The 14,133-nt window shown below is 44.3% G+C and overlaps 1 protein-coding gene across 5 annotated transcripts; it reads left to right on the forward strand.

Annotated features, from left to right (window-relative positions):
• Nucleotides 1-1,189: 1,189 nt before the first annotated feature.
• EZH2 (enhancer of zeste 2 polycomb repressive complex 2 subunit) lies at nucleotides 1,190-14,061 on the forward strand. 5 transcript variants are annotated; one of them, XM_061554969.1, is made up of 20 exons: nucleotides 1,190-1,364; nucleotides 4,043-4,210; nucleotides 4,392-4,520; nucleotides 4,797-4,916; nucleotides 5,565-5,685; nucleotides 6,470-6,589; nucleotides 6,779-6,881; nucleotides 7,277-7,440; nucleotides 8,290-8,381; nucleotides 8,682-9,231; nucleotides 9,910-10,094; nucleotides 10,242-10,336; nucleotides 10,455-10,495; nucleotides 10,953-11,078; nucleotides 11,755-11,933; nucleotides 12,352-12,447; nucleotides 12,568-12,649; nucleotides 13,019-13,099; nucleotides 13,209-13,293; nucleotides 13,756-14,061. In XM_061554969.1, exons 2-20 carry the CDS (start codon nucleotides 4,085-4,087, stop codon nucleotides 13,814-13,816), a joined length of 2,556 nt encoding a protein of 851 aa, XP_061410953.1. In that variant the 5' UTR covers nucleotides 1,190-1,364; nucleotides 4,043-4,084; the 3' UTR covers nucleotides 13,817-14,061. The 5 variants fall into 5 exon arrangements, with proteins under 5 accessions (XP_061410953.1, XP_061410955.1, XP_061410956.1 ...); XM_061554971.1 differs by having other exon boundaries at nucleotides 10,476-10,495; XM_061554972.1 differs by having other exon boundaries at nucleotides 4,392-4,481.
• Nucleotides 14,062-14,133: the final 72 nt, after the last annotated feature.

Raw genomic sequence — 14,133 nt, forward strand, 5'->3', positions numbered from 1 at the left:
AAACAGTATGGATTCCTGCAGTCACGAAAGCTTCAAATCAAGATTGTAACTGGTGTTTTTTTCCACATGAAGAACCAAATTTTTACGCAGTACCGTATCACCGAATCAGTTAATTTTACGTGCGCTTGTGCGTCTGAATTTAGAGTTATGGGCGTTGATTCACATTAAGTTACGAATCGAAGTTAGTGTGGTCAAGAGATTCCGGCGTTTACGATGCTTTTGGTATCTGAATTACGACTGTACAGTATTTACAATCTATTCAGGTCTAATACCAGCCGGGTCTGTCTGGCACATCGATAGGATGATATATATCCGAACCTGGCACACCACAACAAGTACAACATCTCTCTCTCTCTACCGATGTAGCGACCTAGGCGCGTGCCTATTATTCCAAGTCTTAATTCTAGATTTGAAGCTTTCGTGACTGCAAGGATTCATACTCTTAGGTTTTTTTTCGGTAAAGTCACGTAGGTAATAATAAATCACGACGTTTCGGAGGCAACTCGGGTTTAACAAAAAAAGATCGGGAGATTAAATCCCTGAATCTATTAGATAAATACCCCCCCACCACACACACAATGGAAACTATAAGAAAGTTCAAGCCTGTGACCAACCAACCCTGGAGCCAATGTCACCGCAATTCCCCCCGATGCGACACGTGGGTTAGTCGCGCCCACGTGATGCCCACACCGCGACGTGCTCCGGAAACTGGGTCCAGGGGGAGGGGCCTGTAGGACAGAGGGGAGGGGCCTGTAGGACAGAGGGGAGGGGCCTGTAGGAAGGAGGGGGGAGGAGCATGAGAACTAAGAAGGGCTCGGGCATGGAAGAGGGGAAAAACTTAATTCTAGATTTGAAGCTTTCGTGACTGCAAGGATTCATATTCTTAGGTTTTTTCGGTAAAGTCACGTAGGTAAAAAAAATTACTTAACAAAAGTAACATATTTTTTATTTTACTTTTATTAATTTAATTTTAATTTTTTACCTACGTGACTTTACCGAAAAAACCTAAGAATATAATCCAAAAAACTCTATTATGGATGTAAGAGGGAGGCGGGGCCTTTTCGCAAAGGAGGCGGGGCTCGAGGGAGGGGGAAAGGGACGGGGACTCGTGAGTGCCTAGCCAATGGCTGTCGTCCTTGCTGGAGCTAAGTGAGTCGCGTCGTGATTGGTCCGCTGGCTCGTGCGGCGCCCATGCCGCGGATTGGTGGCTGGTGGTGGCTTTTTGTCTCGGGAGGTTTTTTTTCTTTTCGCTTCAATTCGAAAAATGTCGTCTTCTTCTCCATCATGTTCGTCCACTTTATAGCAGCGGCGGCGGCAATTACAGTGTGATCGAGCATTTGCCGCTGTGATTGGAGCCGTCGATGGTAAGGAGGACGAGGCAGCGGCGATTTGCACGGGAGGCCTTCCCCGCCGCCCCCCCCGTGGTGTGCGCGGAGGCTTCAGTTGCGGCCTTGTAGCCTCGCCGCCTCGAGGCCTCGAGGGCACGGCGGGTGGCCACAGGCAAGCGCGGGGGGCTCGCTCGTCCGCATGGCTCCTGCTGCCACTGACGACGACGATGATGATGATACACGAATACTGAACACGAGTGGAAAGCGCGAGGTTCTTTGTCGAGCAAGCGAAGTTGAGCACAGGTCGATGCTGAAGACGCAACGATGAATAACGCGAATAAGCGCTAGGCCTTGCAGAGTTGACCATGCCTGTTGATGAAAACTAAATATAAAAACACTTCTAACGTATCAACTCCTACAGCATTATTGTTATTTAACAATGAGCGATATAATTTGAACAAAAGTGCACAACATGCATTATGGTATCTTAAGCTAAATACGATTGAAAAATACGCTAACTACCGTTTAACAACACTAATCACGTATAACAAGTTGATCAACAATACAGTGTTAAAGCCATGCAATTAACATTCATGTAATGCATTAAGAGCAATTATACCATTAACCGCTATAACATTAACACGTTTATCGTCATATTTCAACACTAATAATAACTCAATCGACATTAACGTAAATACCATAACACGATTGATCGCAAAATGAAGAGAATTGACATCAATCTTGATTTGAAGCTTTCGTGACTGCAGGAATCCATACTCTGTGGTTCTTTCGGTATTTTTTTTTCTACCTACGTGACTACCTGACATGAACGTTAACTTTGGAAATATCACACGAACAATGCCATTAATAGCAAGTGTTATACTATACAACATGCTCGTCACCAATACTATATATTCGGCCATATACACATTCATTTATACCGTAAATGATTAGATTGAAAAAAAAGTATTTAAATGTATCATTGTGTAATGTAGAATAGAAACGGAGACAGCTCTCCTTGATATAGCTGCACACAATTGTTTTAATACACATCCCAAGGGCCCCACGCTCCTCGTAAGTTCAGTGATAATTTCAGTACGTGCCATAAATCTTGGACCGGTTTCGGTATACACCGTCTCATCAGCAGAGTTAGACTTGCTTGAATCAAAATTGGCGAATTAACAAATGTTAGAGGCAAGAACCTCCACGTGGAGACTTTGGCCCCGGTTCGACGCAAATGTATAGTTACACGTAAGACGATCCTGTTATCGTTTTTGGAAGCTGCTTAGCCTCACTCGGGCCCGTGTGTGGTCTGGTGAAGATCGGCGACCAAGACCCGATCACGAGCCCACTGATGTTATCCGTGTCCGGAAATCGAACGCCGCTCGCAGTAGTGGGACTTTATCGTTTATGGCTAAGTAGTAACGGGTTTGGCTTGTTTAAAACAGCATTACCAGTGAGGTTAACGAGTGCCTAGTTAGTCTAGTGGTGAGCGTCCTCATCAGTGAACCCGCGCTGCAAGGAACGATAGGTTTGATTTTTGCCCCTCGAGTCTGTTTAAATTAGTGGATGTTGTGAACGAAGTCGGCACAAACGTTAATACTACGTCAAAGAACTCAAGATGGACTAAGCCATCGTGCGGGATTCAACCCCCCCCCCCCCACCTAACAATATAACATTTCCTGCAGCTAATTTTGCTAAATAAACTGTCAGAAGAATAATGCAGATACCGTATTGCTAAATAGTTAGTACGTATATCGTCATGAGCATTGATGGGTAAATTTAACAGGACGAAAAAGGGTACAGATTGTAATGATATGAATGCAATTGTGATTGCCTGGGGATGTGAGGTAGAGAGACTAGAGTCACTGCGGGCATTAATTTGGCTTCACACTGAATACTTGGAAGTTGAGTGCCTCGCGGTGTGTGTGCGGTTCCAGCATTATACGAAAATAATATGGGGTCACCATGACCTGTGCATTCGCTGCACTCCACAATCTCCGCACACGGGAATTCATTAATTCGGCCTCGTTGCTAGTGCCGTAGCTATGAAGAGGCGCCGTAGCTATGAAGAGGCAGCGCAACTGCACTGAGGCACAGGCACCGAGGTACAAAGATGGGTGGAATTGGACAGGGGACCATTTCATTCTCTGCATCATGGCCCATGGAAATCATGATAATGAAGTTGAACGTATTGTTTATATGTGGTTTCTATGAAATTAGTACTGTGATAATGTGTTTTCCTGGATATTGTGGTGTACGGTGTAGCTGTATATTGTGTAGTCAGTGCAAGCAACTTCACTGGGGACCAGGCGATGGGCTTCGAAGAGGAAGGAAATTGGACGGGGGAACCCAATTTCCTTCTTTGCACCAGGGCTCATGTCAACCACACTTCAAACTTAGAGTTTGCAGCAACGGTGGAACTATATTTTGAACTGACCACTGCCCTCATTTTATTTTGCATGACGACACGTGTCGTCTCATGTATTCCAGTTTCTCCGGTGGTGGTGCCTGCAGTTTGGTTACGTCAACGATTTGTTGAGCCGGATGGGTAATTTTAAAAGAAAGAATAATCCTTGGAAAACATGTAATCAATTAAAATAGTTACACGATTACATAAAAGGACAATGTCAGTATTTATAACCATTTATATATTTTTTTTTATTTTCTATAAAGTGGCAGATATATTGTACTAACTACATCTGTCTGTCCAGGTGGTGTGGTGAGGAGATTGAATTGCCATCGGAGAGTGGACCATGGCGGCAGGCGGTGGCGGCGGATCGAGGAAGGGACCCAAATCTGTGGACTGGCGCAAGCGCGTCAAGTCTGAGTACATGCGTCTGCGGCAACTGAAACGCTTCCGCCGTGCTGACGAGGTTAAGGTAGTTCTCTGCTGCAGCTCAACAAGTGCCTCACTGGGGATATTTACGCATTGACGATTTTTGCAATTTTGTCCTCGCTTCTTGCTCGATAATGCCTGACCTAGATACTTCTGTATAGAGTTGAGAGTGTTGTCATCGAAGGCCTCGGCTATGTAACGTGTTGATGTAATTTATTTTGCAGAGCGCTTTTTTAGCAAACCGCCACAAGATCAAGGATCGCACGGACGTGCTAAACGAGGAATGGAAGCAGCGTCGGGTTCAGCCCATCCAGGTCATGACCCCTGCCATGCCCGCCTCCGTCTCGAGAAAAGTGTGTTCCCACCTTCGCTTTCATTTTTTTTATTTGCAATTTTGTTTTTATTGTTGTGGACTCTGTAGTAACTGTTGTCAGAGGGTTCCATCTAAACTTTTCCATGACATTGTCACTTGATTAATTTTTGCAATTATGTTGAATTATGTTGCTTTGTTTTTTGCATTTTTAATTTTGCTCAGTTTTGTGCTGCCAAGTGATTGATGGAGCAGTGCTTTCGTCGCTCTAAAAGTAGTTTCTTTTACGTTTGAATATGCTCCATGTTTTTGTGTGCAGTGTGCGGCGGACTGCATTGTGGGTGGATTTTCCAGCCAAACCATCCCTTTGAGGACCCTGAATGCTGTGGCGTCTATCCCAGTCATGTACACATGGTCTCCGCTTCAACAAAACTTCATGGTGAGTTCACCATACATTACTGAAGTATGCCTTGTTGCCTCGGAACAAATCACCAATAAATGTACCTGATCTTGTCAGATCTCAGAAGCTAAGCCTGTAAAGCACTTTGATGAGTGACTAGAATGCACATGTTCGCATAGGGCTACAAGGCTACGTGGTGGGCAGCAGAGGGTAGTGCGAAAAATTACATTTCTGTAGTGTAAGTCGGTGCTGTCACGTATATGCTCTCTGAGTTTAACTCGCACTGATCAGTGTCGCAAAAGTATGATCATATCCCCATGACTGGCATGGGTAGGCCCTCGCTTATCCAGCAGTGTAGACATTTGCCTGTGATGCCGAGTCACAATGCAGGCCCTTTGGGAAAAGTACCCTTTTTATGATTATTTAACGGTTCTTCCATGAAGGTTTTAAATAATGTATCACTTATACAGCTGTTCACATTCAATACATATTGAGGTACCACTGCAGTTGAGCAGTTTTCTTTGCAGAGATGTTCTGTGGAAACATTTAGTGACTCTCCGTGTTCACATAGCTCGTGGATTAAAGGAGACCTTGTGAAAGCCATTGTTGGCTAACAACGGTCTTTGAGCAAGCGGCAGTACAGGGTGTTGGTGTTTCTAAAGAGGTGAACGTGTCCATTGTGCGCAGGTGGAGGATGAGACGGTTCTGCACAATATCCCTTATATGGGAGACGAGGTACTGGAGCAGGACGGGGCCTTCATCGAGGAGCTTATCAAGAACTACGATGGCAAAGTGCATGGCGACAGAGGTGAAATATACAAACTCGAATTAAATTCAACACCATTATGTGTGGTCAGAATTGAATCGCAGTTGCTGGTACCACAATAACACAGAGGCAGATCCCCTGCATAGCTGTAACAGACTGTTGGCAAGTGCTGCTTGATAGTGAGTGCCTATGAAAACCGGTTTGGCTCACGAGGGGGTCATATGGCAGCTCCACCTGCGGTCCCCTATGTCTTTCCAGTGCTAAACATTGACACCACCAGTTAATCGTGTAAGGCTGAGGAGACTAAGGGGAGGCCCGGGACCAGTTTTGATATCACTCGCCACTCATGTTATTTTTGGTTGGAAATTAAACACAAGTTGCTGTGCTCATAGTGCAGTGCATGAACCGTGATGCTACTACTCCCCAATACCACAATTCTCCACACATGAGCAAACAAGTACATATACTTAGAAGGGTTCAGGTTTTTCTGCAGTGCATAACAGGGGGCTTCCTCAAATGACGCCTGCATTTGGAAATTAGTAAATGTTATTGAGGTTTTCAACGTGTAGAATGCAGCTATGTCAAAACAACAACGATAACATTACAGAAATGGTTTTCTATTCAAACTGCAGTTAAACAATTGTAACCAACATAACCTTGCATGACATTGTGCAGTGAGTTTTTTCAACGACCTCTACCTGTGTGTCGATGTCATCGACAGTGTCATTGTTTTCATTATGTAACTTGGTATGCCCCTCATATTTGAGATTCTAGATGCAATCGTCATTATCTGTCTTTCCCTCTTGATTGAATGGACCCAATACAGAGTGTGGCTTCATAAATGACGAGATCTTTGTGGAGCTGGTGAAGGCCCTTCTGCAGTATCCTGATGAGGATGATGACGAAAATGAAGATGAAAGAATGGAAACGGAGGAAGTGGCAGGAGGTAACATGCATTTTTGAGAGCGCCGATGGTATTGGACATGTTTCGTGTGCTCGACCATGGTTTCGTTCTTAATTCCCTAACAAATATGACAATCTCATTGCCTTCCAGACATCTACATCCTCAGTGCAAGTGTTTTTGGGCTCTGACCATTCTGGAATCTTTGTTTAAATGTAACATTTTTTGTTTCAGGTTCAGAAGGACTGAAATCCAAAAAATTCCCGAACGACAAAATCTTTGAAGCAATTTCCAACATGTTTCCCGATAAAGGGTCACCTGATGAGCTGAAAGAAAAGTAAGTGCCAATTTAGTTGGATTAATAATCTTGACAAAAGGAAATGGGGAACATGTAGCAGCTGATTTACAGCAAGTTAAAATGGGGTCATTGCTATTGAACATGGACCTTTTAAAATATTTTAATTCTCAAATATAAATGTTTTAAATGCACACAGCCATCCATTCTCTCTGCAGTTTTTTTTGGGTTGTACCTCATGCACCCGAGGTATGCTATACAACAACAACCGCAAAAAATATATGCAACAATAGCCATCCTTTTTTAAATCTATGAAAACAAATTTCACACTGTCATTTCTGTAATTATTATTAAAGTCTTCCAGGCTACTTCACTGAAAGCGCCACACGCACGAGAAGTGTAGAAAACCCCACTGACCTACAATCTTTGGCGTGTAGGTACCGTGAGCTGACAGAGTTGCAGGACCCTGGCACGCTGCCACCTGAGTGCACACCGAACATTGATGGGCCCAACGCACGCTCTGTGCAGCGTGAGCAGAGCCTGCACTCCTTCCACACACTCTTCTGTCGCCGCTGCTTTAAGTACGACTGCTTCCTGCATCGTGAGTACTGTGACTACACCAACGGACCTATGCGCTTGGTTTTATCAACTTACGTTTTTGCAGTTGTGTGTATATTGCATGTCAGGAATCTTGTCCTTCATAGATGGGATCAGATCACAAATTTAACACAGTGCATAAAATTCGTGATCTGATCCCATCTGTGAAGAACAAAGATCCCTGACATGCAATATCCCGGCGTCTACAAACTAAGCTGTGTCTGCGGCAGCAGTTACATTGGGGAAACTAAGCGACATGTCTCGGACGGTATTCGTGAGCATAAGGCAGATTTTAAACTTTTTCCATGGCTGATCCATTATTTTAATGCGGTTGGCTCATACGAAATTGATTTCTCCAAGTCGATGGTACTTTGCAAGCCCACTGGCTATCAACAAAATTTGTTCATGAAGCCATCCATCTATACAGACAGAGACAATTTCAACCGAGATGATGGGTACAAACTCGGCAATCAATGGAAGGACGTCATCAACCACTTTAAGTCATAACTGGTTGTGATGTTTTCTCCTTGTAGGCTTTCGTCCCTTTCCTGTCAACTTCTGTGCTTCACCTTGGTGGTTTCTGACCCCAAGGCACATATACCCCGCCCACTGCGTTCTGTTACCAGGACGCTTGTGCCATGCCATTTTTAAACCTTTAAAAGCAGCTTGCCTTCTGGGGCCTTCCCCCTTTGTTCCTCCTGATGACGATCGCTTGTGTTGTGATGGAAACGTCATAGTTTTAATTAAAATTTTATTTTATTTACTTTTATTTTTTCTATGTGACTTTACCGAGAGAACCAAGAATATGAATTCCTGCAGTCAAAGTTTTAATTCCATGTCATTTGTTTTCCAGCCTTTCATGCCACCCCGAACACGTACAAGCGCAAGAACCCTGAGGTCCGAATGGAGACGGAGCCCTGTGGGGTGGAGTGTTTCATGCACCTGGTAATTCGCACACCAAAGTAACATGCCTGCAAGGCAGGGTATGGCTTTTGTTACTTTGCCACTTATCTTTGATGAAGTGATGTATTTATGATGATAAAAAAACAATTATTTTATTTTGCTGAAAAGATGCTCAAGGAATATGGGGTCACTTACATTCCATAAAGCTTATTGTAGCTATGCCTCCATGGTGATCTTAACTAAGAGGCTGTGCACTACTGTAATACACAGTACTTTTCACTTATGTTCTTTTTGCTCTGGTCCAGCTTTCCCTAATTTCATTTCTCTTCACTGAAAACTTAGAATGGCGCCAAAGAGTTTGCAGATTCTCTCACCGCTGACCGAATCAAGACACCACCCAAGAGGCAGCCGGGGCGGCGGCGGGGACGGCAGCCCAATGGGGGCGGCACGACCAGCCGGCCTGGCACCCCGACCACCATCTCTGCCACGAGCGTAGCTGGAGAAACGGGCAGCAGTGGGGGCAGTGGCAGCCGACCGGGCACGCCCACCAACATGGCCCCCGGTGGCGGGAATGGCGGCGGCGGTGATAGTGACCGGGAGGGCGGCAGCGAAAGTAGCGGTGGCCAGCCCAGCCGGCCCGGCACCCCGACAACTATGGCCACGGAAACCAATCCCAGCACTCCTGCGACCATCGCCACAGACACGAACCCCGGGACGCCGGTTGTGCTGGCTTCCGAGACCAACCTAGAAACGCCGCTCACAGCTGCCGTCCTGGAGATGAACCCTGCGACGCCGGCTGCTGCTGGCAGCAGCATGGCCGAGACAAAGGACACGGACAGTGATCACGATGGAGAGGAGGAGGACAAGAAGGAGGACACTGCGAGCTCATCGGGTGGGTTGTCTCCCTTACTCTGTTGGCATGTATATTGATGGGCCACAGATACGTGTGTGTATATATCAGTTAAGTCACGTAGAATGATGATGATTGCTTGTGTTGCAGTCGAAACGTGGTGAGAATTTGATTGTTTTATATTTGTATTATGGTATTGTTTCCCTTCCATGTGACTTTACCGAAAGAACCAGGAATATGAATTCCTGCAGTCACGAAAGCTTTAAATCAACATTTATATATCAGTTGTTAGACTTATTAGATACCATGTACAGCTTTTTGTCAATCCACTGCTGAATGAGGCCTCCCCACGCTGTGGGTCGGGATTATTTGATAGTACTCGACCACTGGTAGCACAGTTGGAGGCAGTGAAGCATATGCGTTGGAGCATTGTATAGGAGTGGATTTTACTGCACTGCCCTCTGCTGACAAGATGCCCCGCAGCAGCCTACAAAACCTGTTTTATCCAAGGTGGTCCCCCATTCAAGCATTTCCTCGGCTTAACCATTAACCATGCTTAGCTTCTGAGGTTGGGTACATTCGGGGTGATTTGGTCATAGGCACTGAATATATCCTCTACATGTAGTTTCATGATTACATGTAGTTTCATGATGAACAGAATTTTTCGCATTTGTCTAATGCATGACCCCTGCTTATTGTTTTTAATCCTGCACGGAGCAGCCACAGAGGAGACCAGTTCGCGATGTGAGACACCCGTGAGGCTCAAGCCGTCACACTCGACGGACGGCGCTGATCCCGTGGAGTGGACTGGAGCCGAAGAATCCCTATTCCGGGTTTTGCACGGGACTTTCTTCAACAACTTCTGCGCTATCGCCCGCCTCATTGAGACCAAATCTTGTCGACAGGTGCGGGATGGTGTTCCGTATTTTGCAATTACTATTCAGGCAATCCATCAGATGGCTTTTCCTGTCCGTTTTCTGGTAAGAATGAGTTGTGCAAGGTGACTGGAGCGAAAAGGAATTTTCGACGCGTGTTGAATTTGCTGCCCTCAGGTATACGAGTTTGCTGTTAAAGAATCATCAGTTATGCCTCGAGTGCCTACTGATGATGCCAACACACCCCCTAGAAAGAAGAAGAGAAAGCACAGGTGATGGGACAGTGGCCATGCCAATGATGCAACACAATATAATAAATGGCAATTCTACATTTAATTTAACTCAACTGGCCATCTGTTGTTTACACTCCTGCTCTCCCTGTTTTTACAGGCTATGGGCTGCTCACTGCAGGAAAATACAGCTAAAGAAAGGTAAACACTCAAGGGCTTGTAAAGTGGCATATGAACAAAACATTAATGTACGTTTCATGTTTAAACAAAAACAGTTTTAAATGTTTTATTTGGTGTCTAATTTCTGGACACTCAATGCTAACTGCCAAAAAATATATTGCATTTAACACATTCATCTACTCGTGGTTAGCGCACTGCTCTGAATTTGGTGGCCCAAATTAATTTCCTTGCCACAGTGGTGAGTGATGTTTTAACTATCTGGGCCTCTGATCCACAAACCCACAATAACCAACTTGGTGAAAAATAGTCAAAACCAACCCCATTACTGGCATGGGGGGAGGTCTTCATCCAGCGGTGAATTGACAAATGGCAAAAAAAAATAAGCTACGCAATTTTTTTGTGACTTATAAATGCGGTTCATCTCCCAATACTTTAAACACATGAAGGCATATTATTTTCTTCCACTTGTTCACTGCAGATTCGTCATCCAATCACGTGTACAACTACCAGCCATGCGACCACCCGGGCCAGGTGTGTGACAGCTCCTGTCCCTGCGTCAACGCTCAGAACTTCTGCGAGAAGTTCTGCCAGTGCAGCTCTGAGTGTGAGTTAAACTGACTCTCACACATACGCTCACCCACGCACACAGATGACTCCAAAGCTTGGGTTTCACGAGCATCTTTTTTAATCTCTTGTAATAAAGGCAATCTCTATTAATCCAGAAAAAAACATTAAAGAGCTGTTTATCCTACTGAGTTTTCACTGCTTTTATATAAGTGTGCATTGTGGGTAATTTTGCTGTAATTTTACCGTCATTAAAAATTGCTTAATTACATCTTAGGAGAGGCAAATTAGTTAATTTTACTGACCTCCAGTATACAAGTGGAAGTGTAATATGTTCACTTTTTACACATTGCTTGATTGAATCAATTTCGATTTTATTTGAATGATGTATTGAAGTCCATTTTAAATAAATAAAACACCTTTTCACGTGTTAGTTTAAATTATTAGCTGCTCCTCACCCATACAGTCGCTTGCTGCCAAAGTGACTCAAGAGGAAGGAGTGGTGATTTTAAGTCTCAATTAAAATCCAAGGCTACATTTTTTGCCTTTACCTGCCCCCCCCCCACCCCCTTATATATATATATAAACAGTACACTGATTTTATCACCTTATTTTTACATGTTTTGCATCATTCACGGTTTTGTTTTAAATGGGCCACTATTTACCTACCAATGCCCTGGCTAATCGAGTAGACCGTTTTACTTGTGCCCATGCAGGTCAGAACCGGTTCCCTGGATGCCGCTGCAAGGCGCAGTGCAACACCAAGCAGTGCCCTTGCTACCTAGCGGTGCGCGAGTGCGACCCAGACCTGTGCCAGACATGCGGTGCCGCAGACCACTGGGACAACCGCAATGTGTCCTGCAAGAACTGCTGCATCCAGCGTGGCCTCAAGAAAGTGAGGAACGGCTCGTGCCCTTGTTTTACCTCTTTATTCGTTCAGAACGTGTACAGCCCCTTTGTCAATGCACTGCAGGGCAAGTCTCACCTCGATGTGCGAGTTATGACCCACACTGGTCGGTGCGTAAGGTGAAGGTGGGGCAGCATGTGAAGTACAGTAATGGATTTACTTGTTACACCGTTTATGAAGCTAGAGTTTTACCACAGCCTAAATTTTTGGGGTTTTTCCCCACAATGTTCTTTGTACATGGTATAGTTTATCAATGTTACATATTCTTAAATTATAATTTAAAAAGGTCTAGGTGAAAGCCCAAATTGGTTTTGCAGCGCTCACACACCACCCTTTGCACACCACAGCATTATTGAAGGCTAAGTACACCAGCTTGTGCCTTTCTCTGTTGGGGTTGGTCTTGCAGCACTTGCTCCTGGCACCATCCGACGTCGCTGGATGGGGCATCTTCATCAAGGTTCCCGTGCAGAAGAACGAGTTCATCTCTGAATATTGTGGGGAGGTAGGGGGGAGCTTTGCTCAGCCATACGCCCAATTTCTAAATGCATCTTAAACTGCCTTTTAATATCACGAGAATGGATGAAGTTTGATTTCCGCTGAAGTTAATTGTTTATGCCAACAGATAATCTCACAAGATGAAGCAGACCGTCGAGGAAAGGTGTACGATAAGTACATGTGTAGCTTTCTTTTCAACCTCAACAACGGTATGTTCATTCACCACGTGTTTACCAGTTTTTTTCACAGCTCTTGAAAAAAAAAAAATTAGTGCTTAGTCGGTTTGAGAAAAATATTGGTGCATGGTGGTGGACAATGTTTGACGGTTCAGTCTTGTAAAAAGGTTAGGAACCATTGTATAAGGTCAAGCATTGATTCTTTTACATTAATTCTAGATTTGAAGCTTTCATGACTGAAGGGATTCATACTCTTAGGTTTTTTTCGGTAAAGTCACGTTGGTAAAAAATAATATTACCTTTTACATTACTTGAAATTCTGCACCAGTGGTGATTATCTGCCAGATACAGTAGTACACCTCAGATCTAACCTTCCTGACGAATGTAAACTTTATTTTTCAGACTTTGTGGTCGATGCCACTCGTAAGGGAAACAAAATCCGGTTTGCCAACCACTCTGTCAGCCCTAACTGCTATGCCAAAGGTAATCACTTGCAAATATCCACAACTTTTTTCAGCAATATAACAAGCATTTGTAAACAAAAAATAACAGCCCCACTTGCAGTCACTAACGGTGATTGTCTTTCATTCAGTGATGATGGTGAATGGGGACCACAGGATTGGTATTTTTGCCAAACGAGCCATACAGACTGGGGAAGAGCTGTTCTTCGATTACAGGTACACCATTGGGACAGGGCTAAATGCTTGGTATGTGTATCTTAAAACACTTAGGCCACCGTTTTGGAAAACACAGCTGATGCTTCTATGTTGCATTGGTGCAAATCACCGACCTGGCAGCACTGGGTGTGCCTGACTAAAACATGTGCTATTAACACTGGGAAATATATAATTGGCAACATTTTATTTCACTAGGACCATACAAGTATTTGTTGCAGTTGGGAAATTTGCATCAAGTGCCGTTACAAAAGCCCTTTTTACCCCACTTTTCATTTAAGCATGTCTGTCTAAAATGAAACTCCAAACATTGCACCTGTGTAGCCATGTCAGTAATGTAGGCATTGCCTGTTGGTTTTGGAACTTTCCATTTTATGCCTTGGGAGAGATCTTGGCATTGGTGAGAAAGGGCCTACACCTATGAGTATAGCTGTTAACTGTCAAACCCTCTTCTCCTGTGCACAGGTACAGCCAAGCAGATGCTCTCAAGTATGTTGGTATTGAAAGAGAGATGGAAATTATTTAATTTTTTACATTCGTGGCAAAGCTACCTTCTTACCGTTTGCTTTGCATCTTAAGTGGACACGCTCTATGTAATTGAATTGAAGCCCTTATCTAACTCTTGTTCGCTTATTAACTAATAGCTGCTGTAGCAATATACCCATGTGCAGTTGTGCAATTTGTAGTGAACAGTCCCTTTGCTGCTGTATCAGCGAGGTCACTGGTCCTGTTGTGTGATTTTCTTTAGTTAAATAAAGCTCCAGTAACCAATGGCTTCATTTCTTTGCATCGTTTACAGTATTTTGTGTGTTGACCACTGCGTGTGCATGGACTACTGCTTTG

Source organism: Lethenteron reissneri, chromosome 20 (genome assembly GCF_015708825.2).
Source record: "Lethenteron reissneri isolate LAM-NWPU_2019-01 chromosome 20, ASM1570882v1, whole genome shotgun sequence".
NCBI lineage: Eukaryota > Metazoa > Chordata > Hyperoartia > Petromyzontiformes > Petromyzontidae > Lethenteron > Lethenteron reissneri.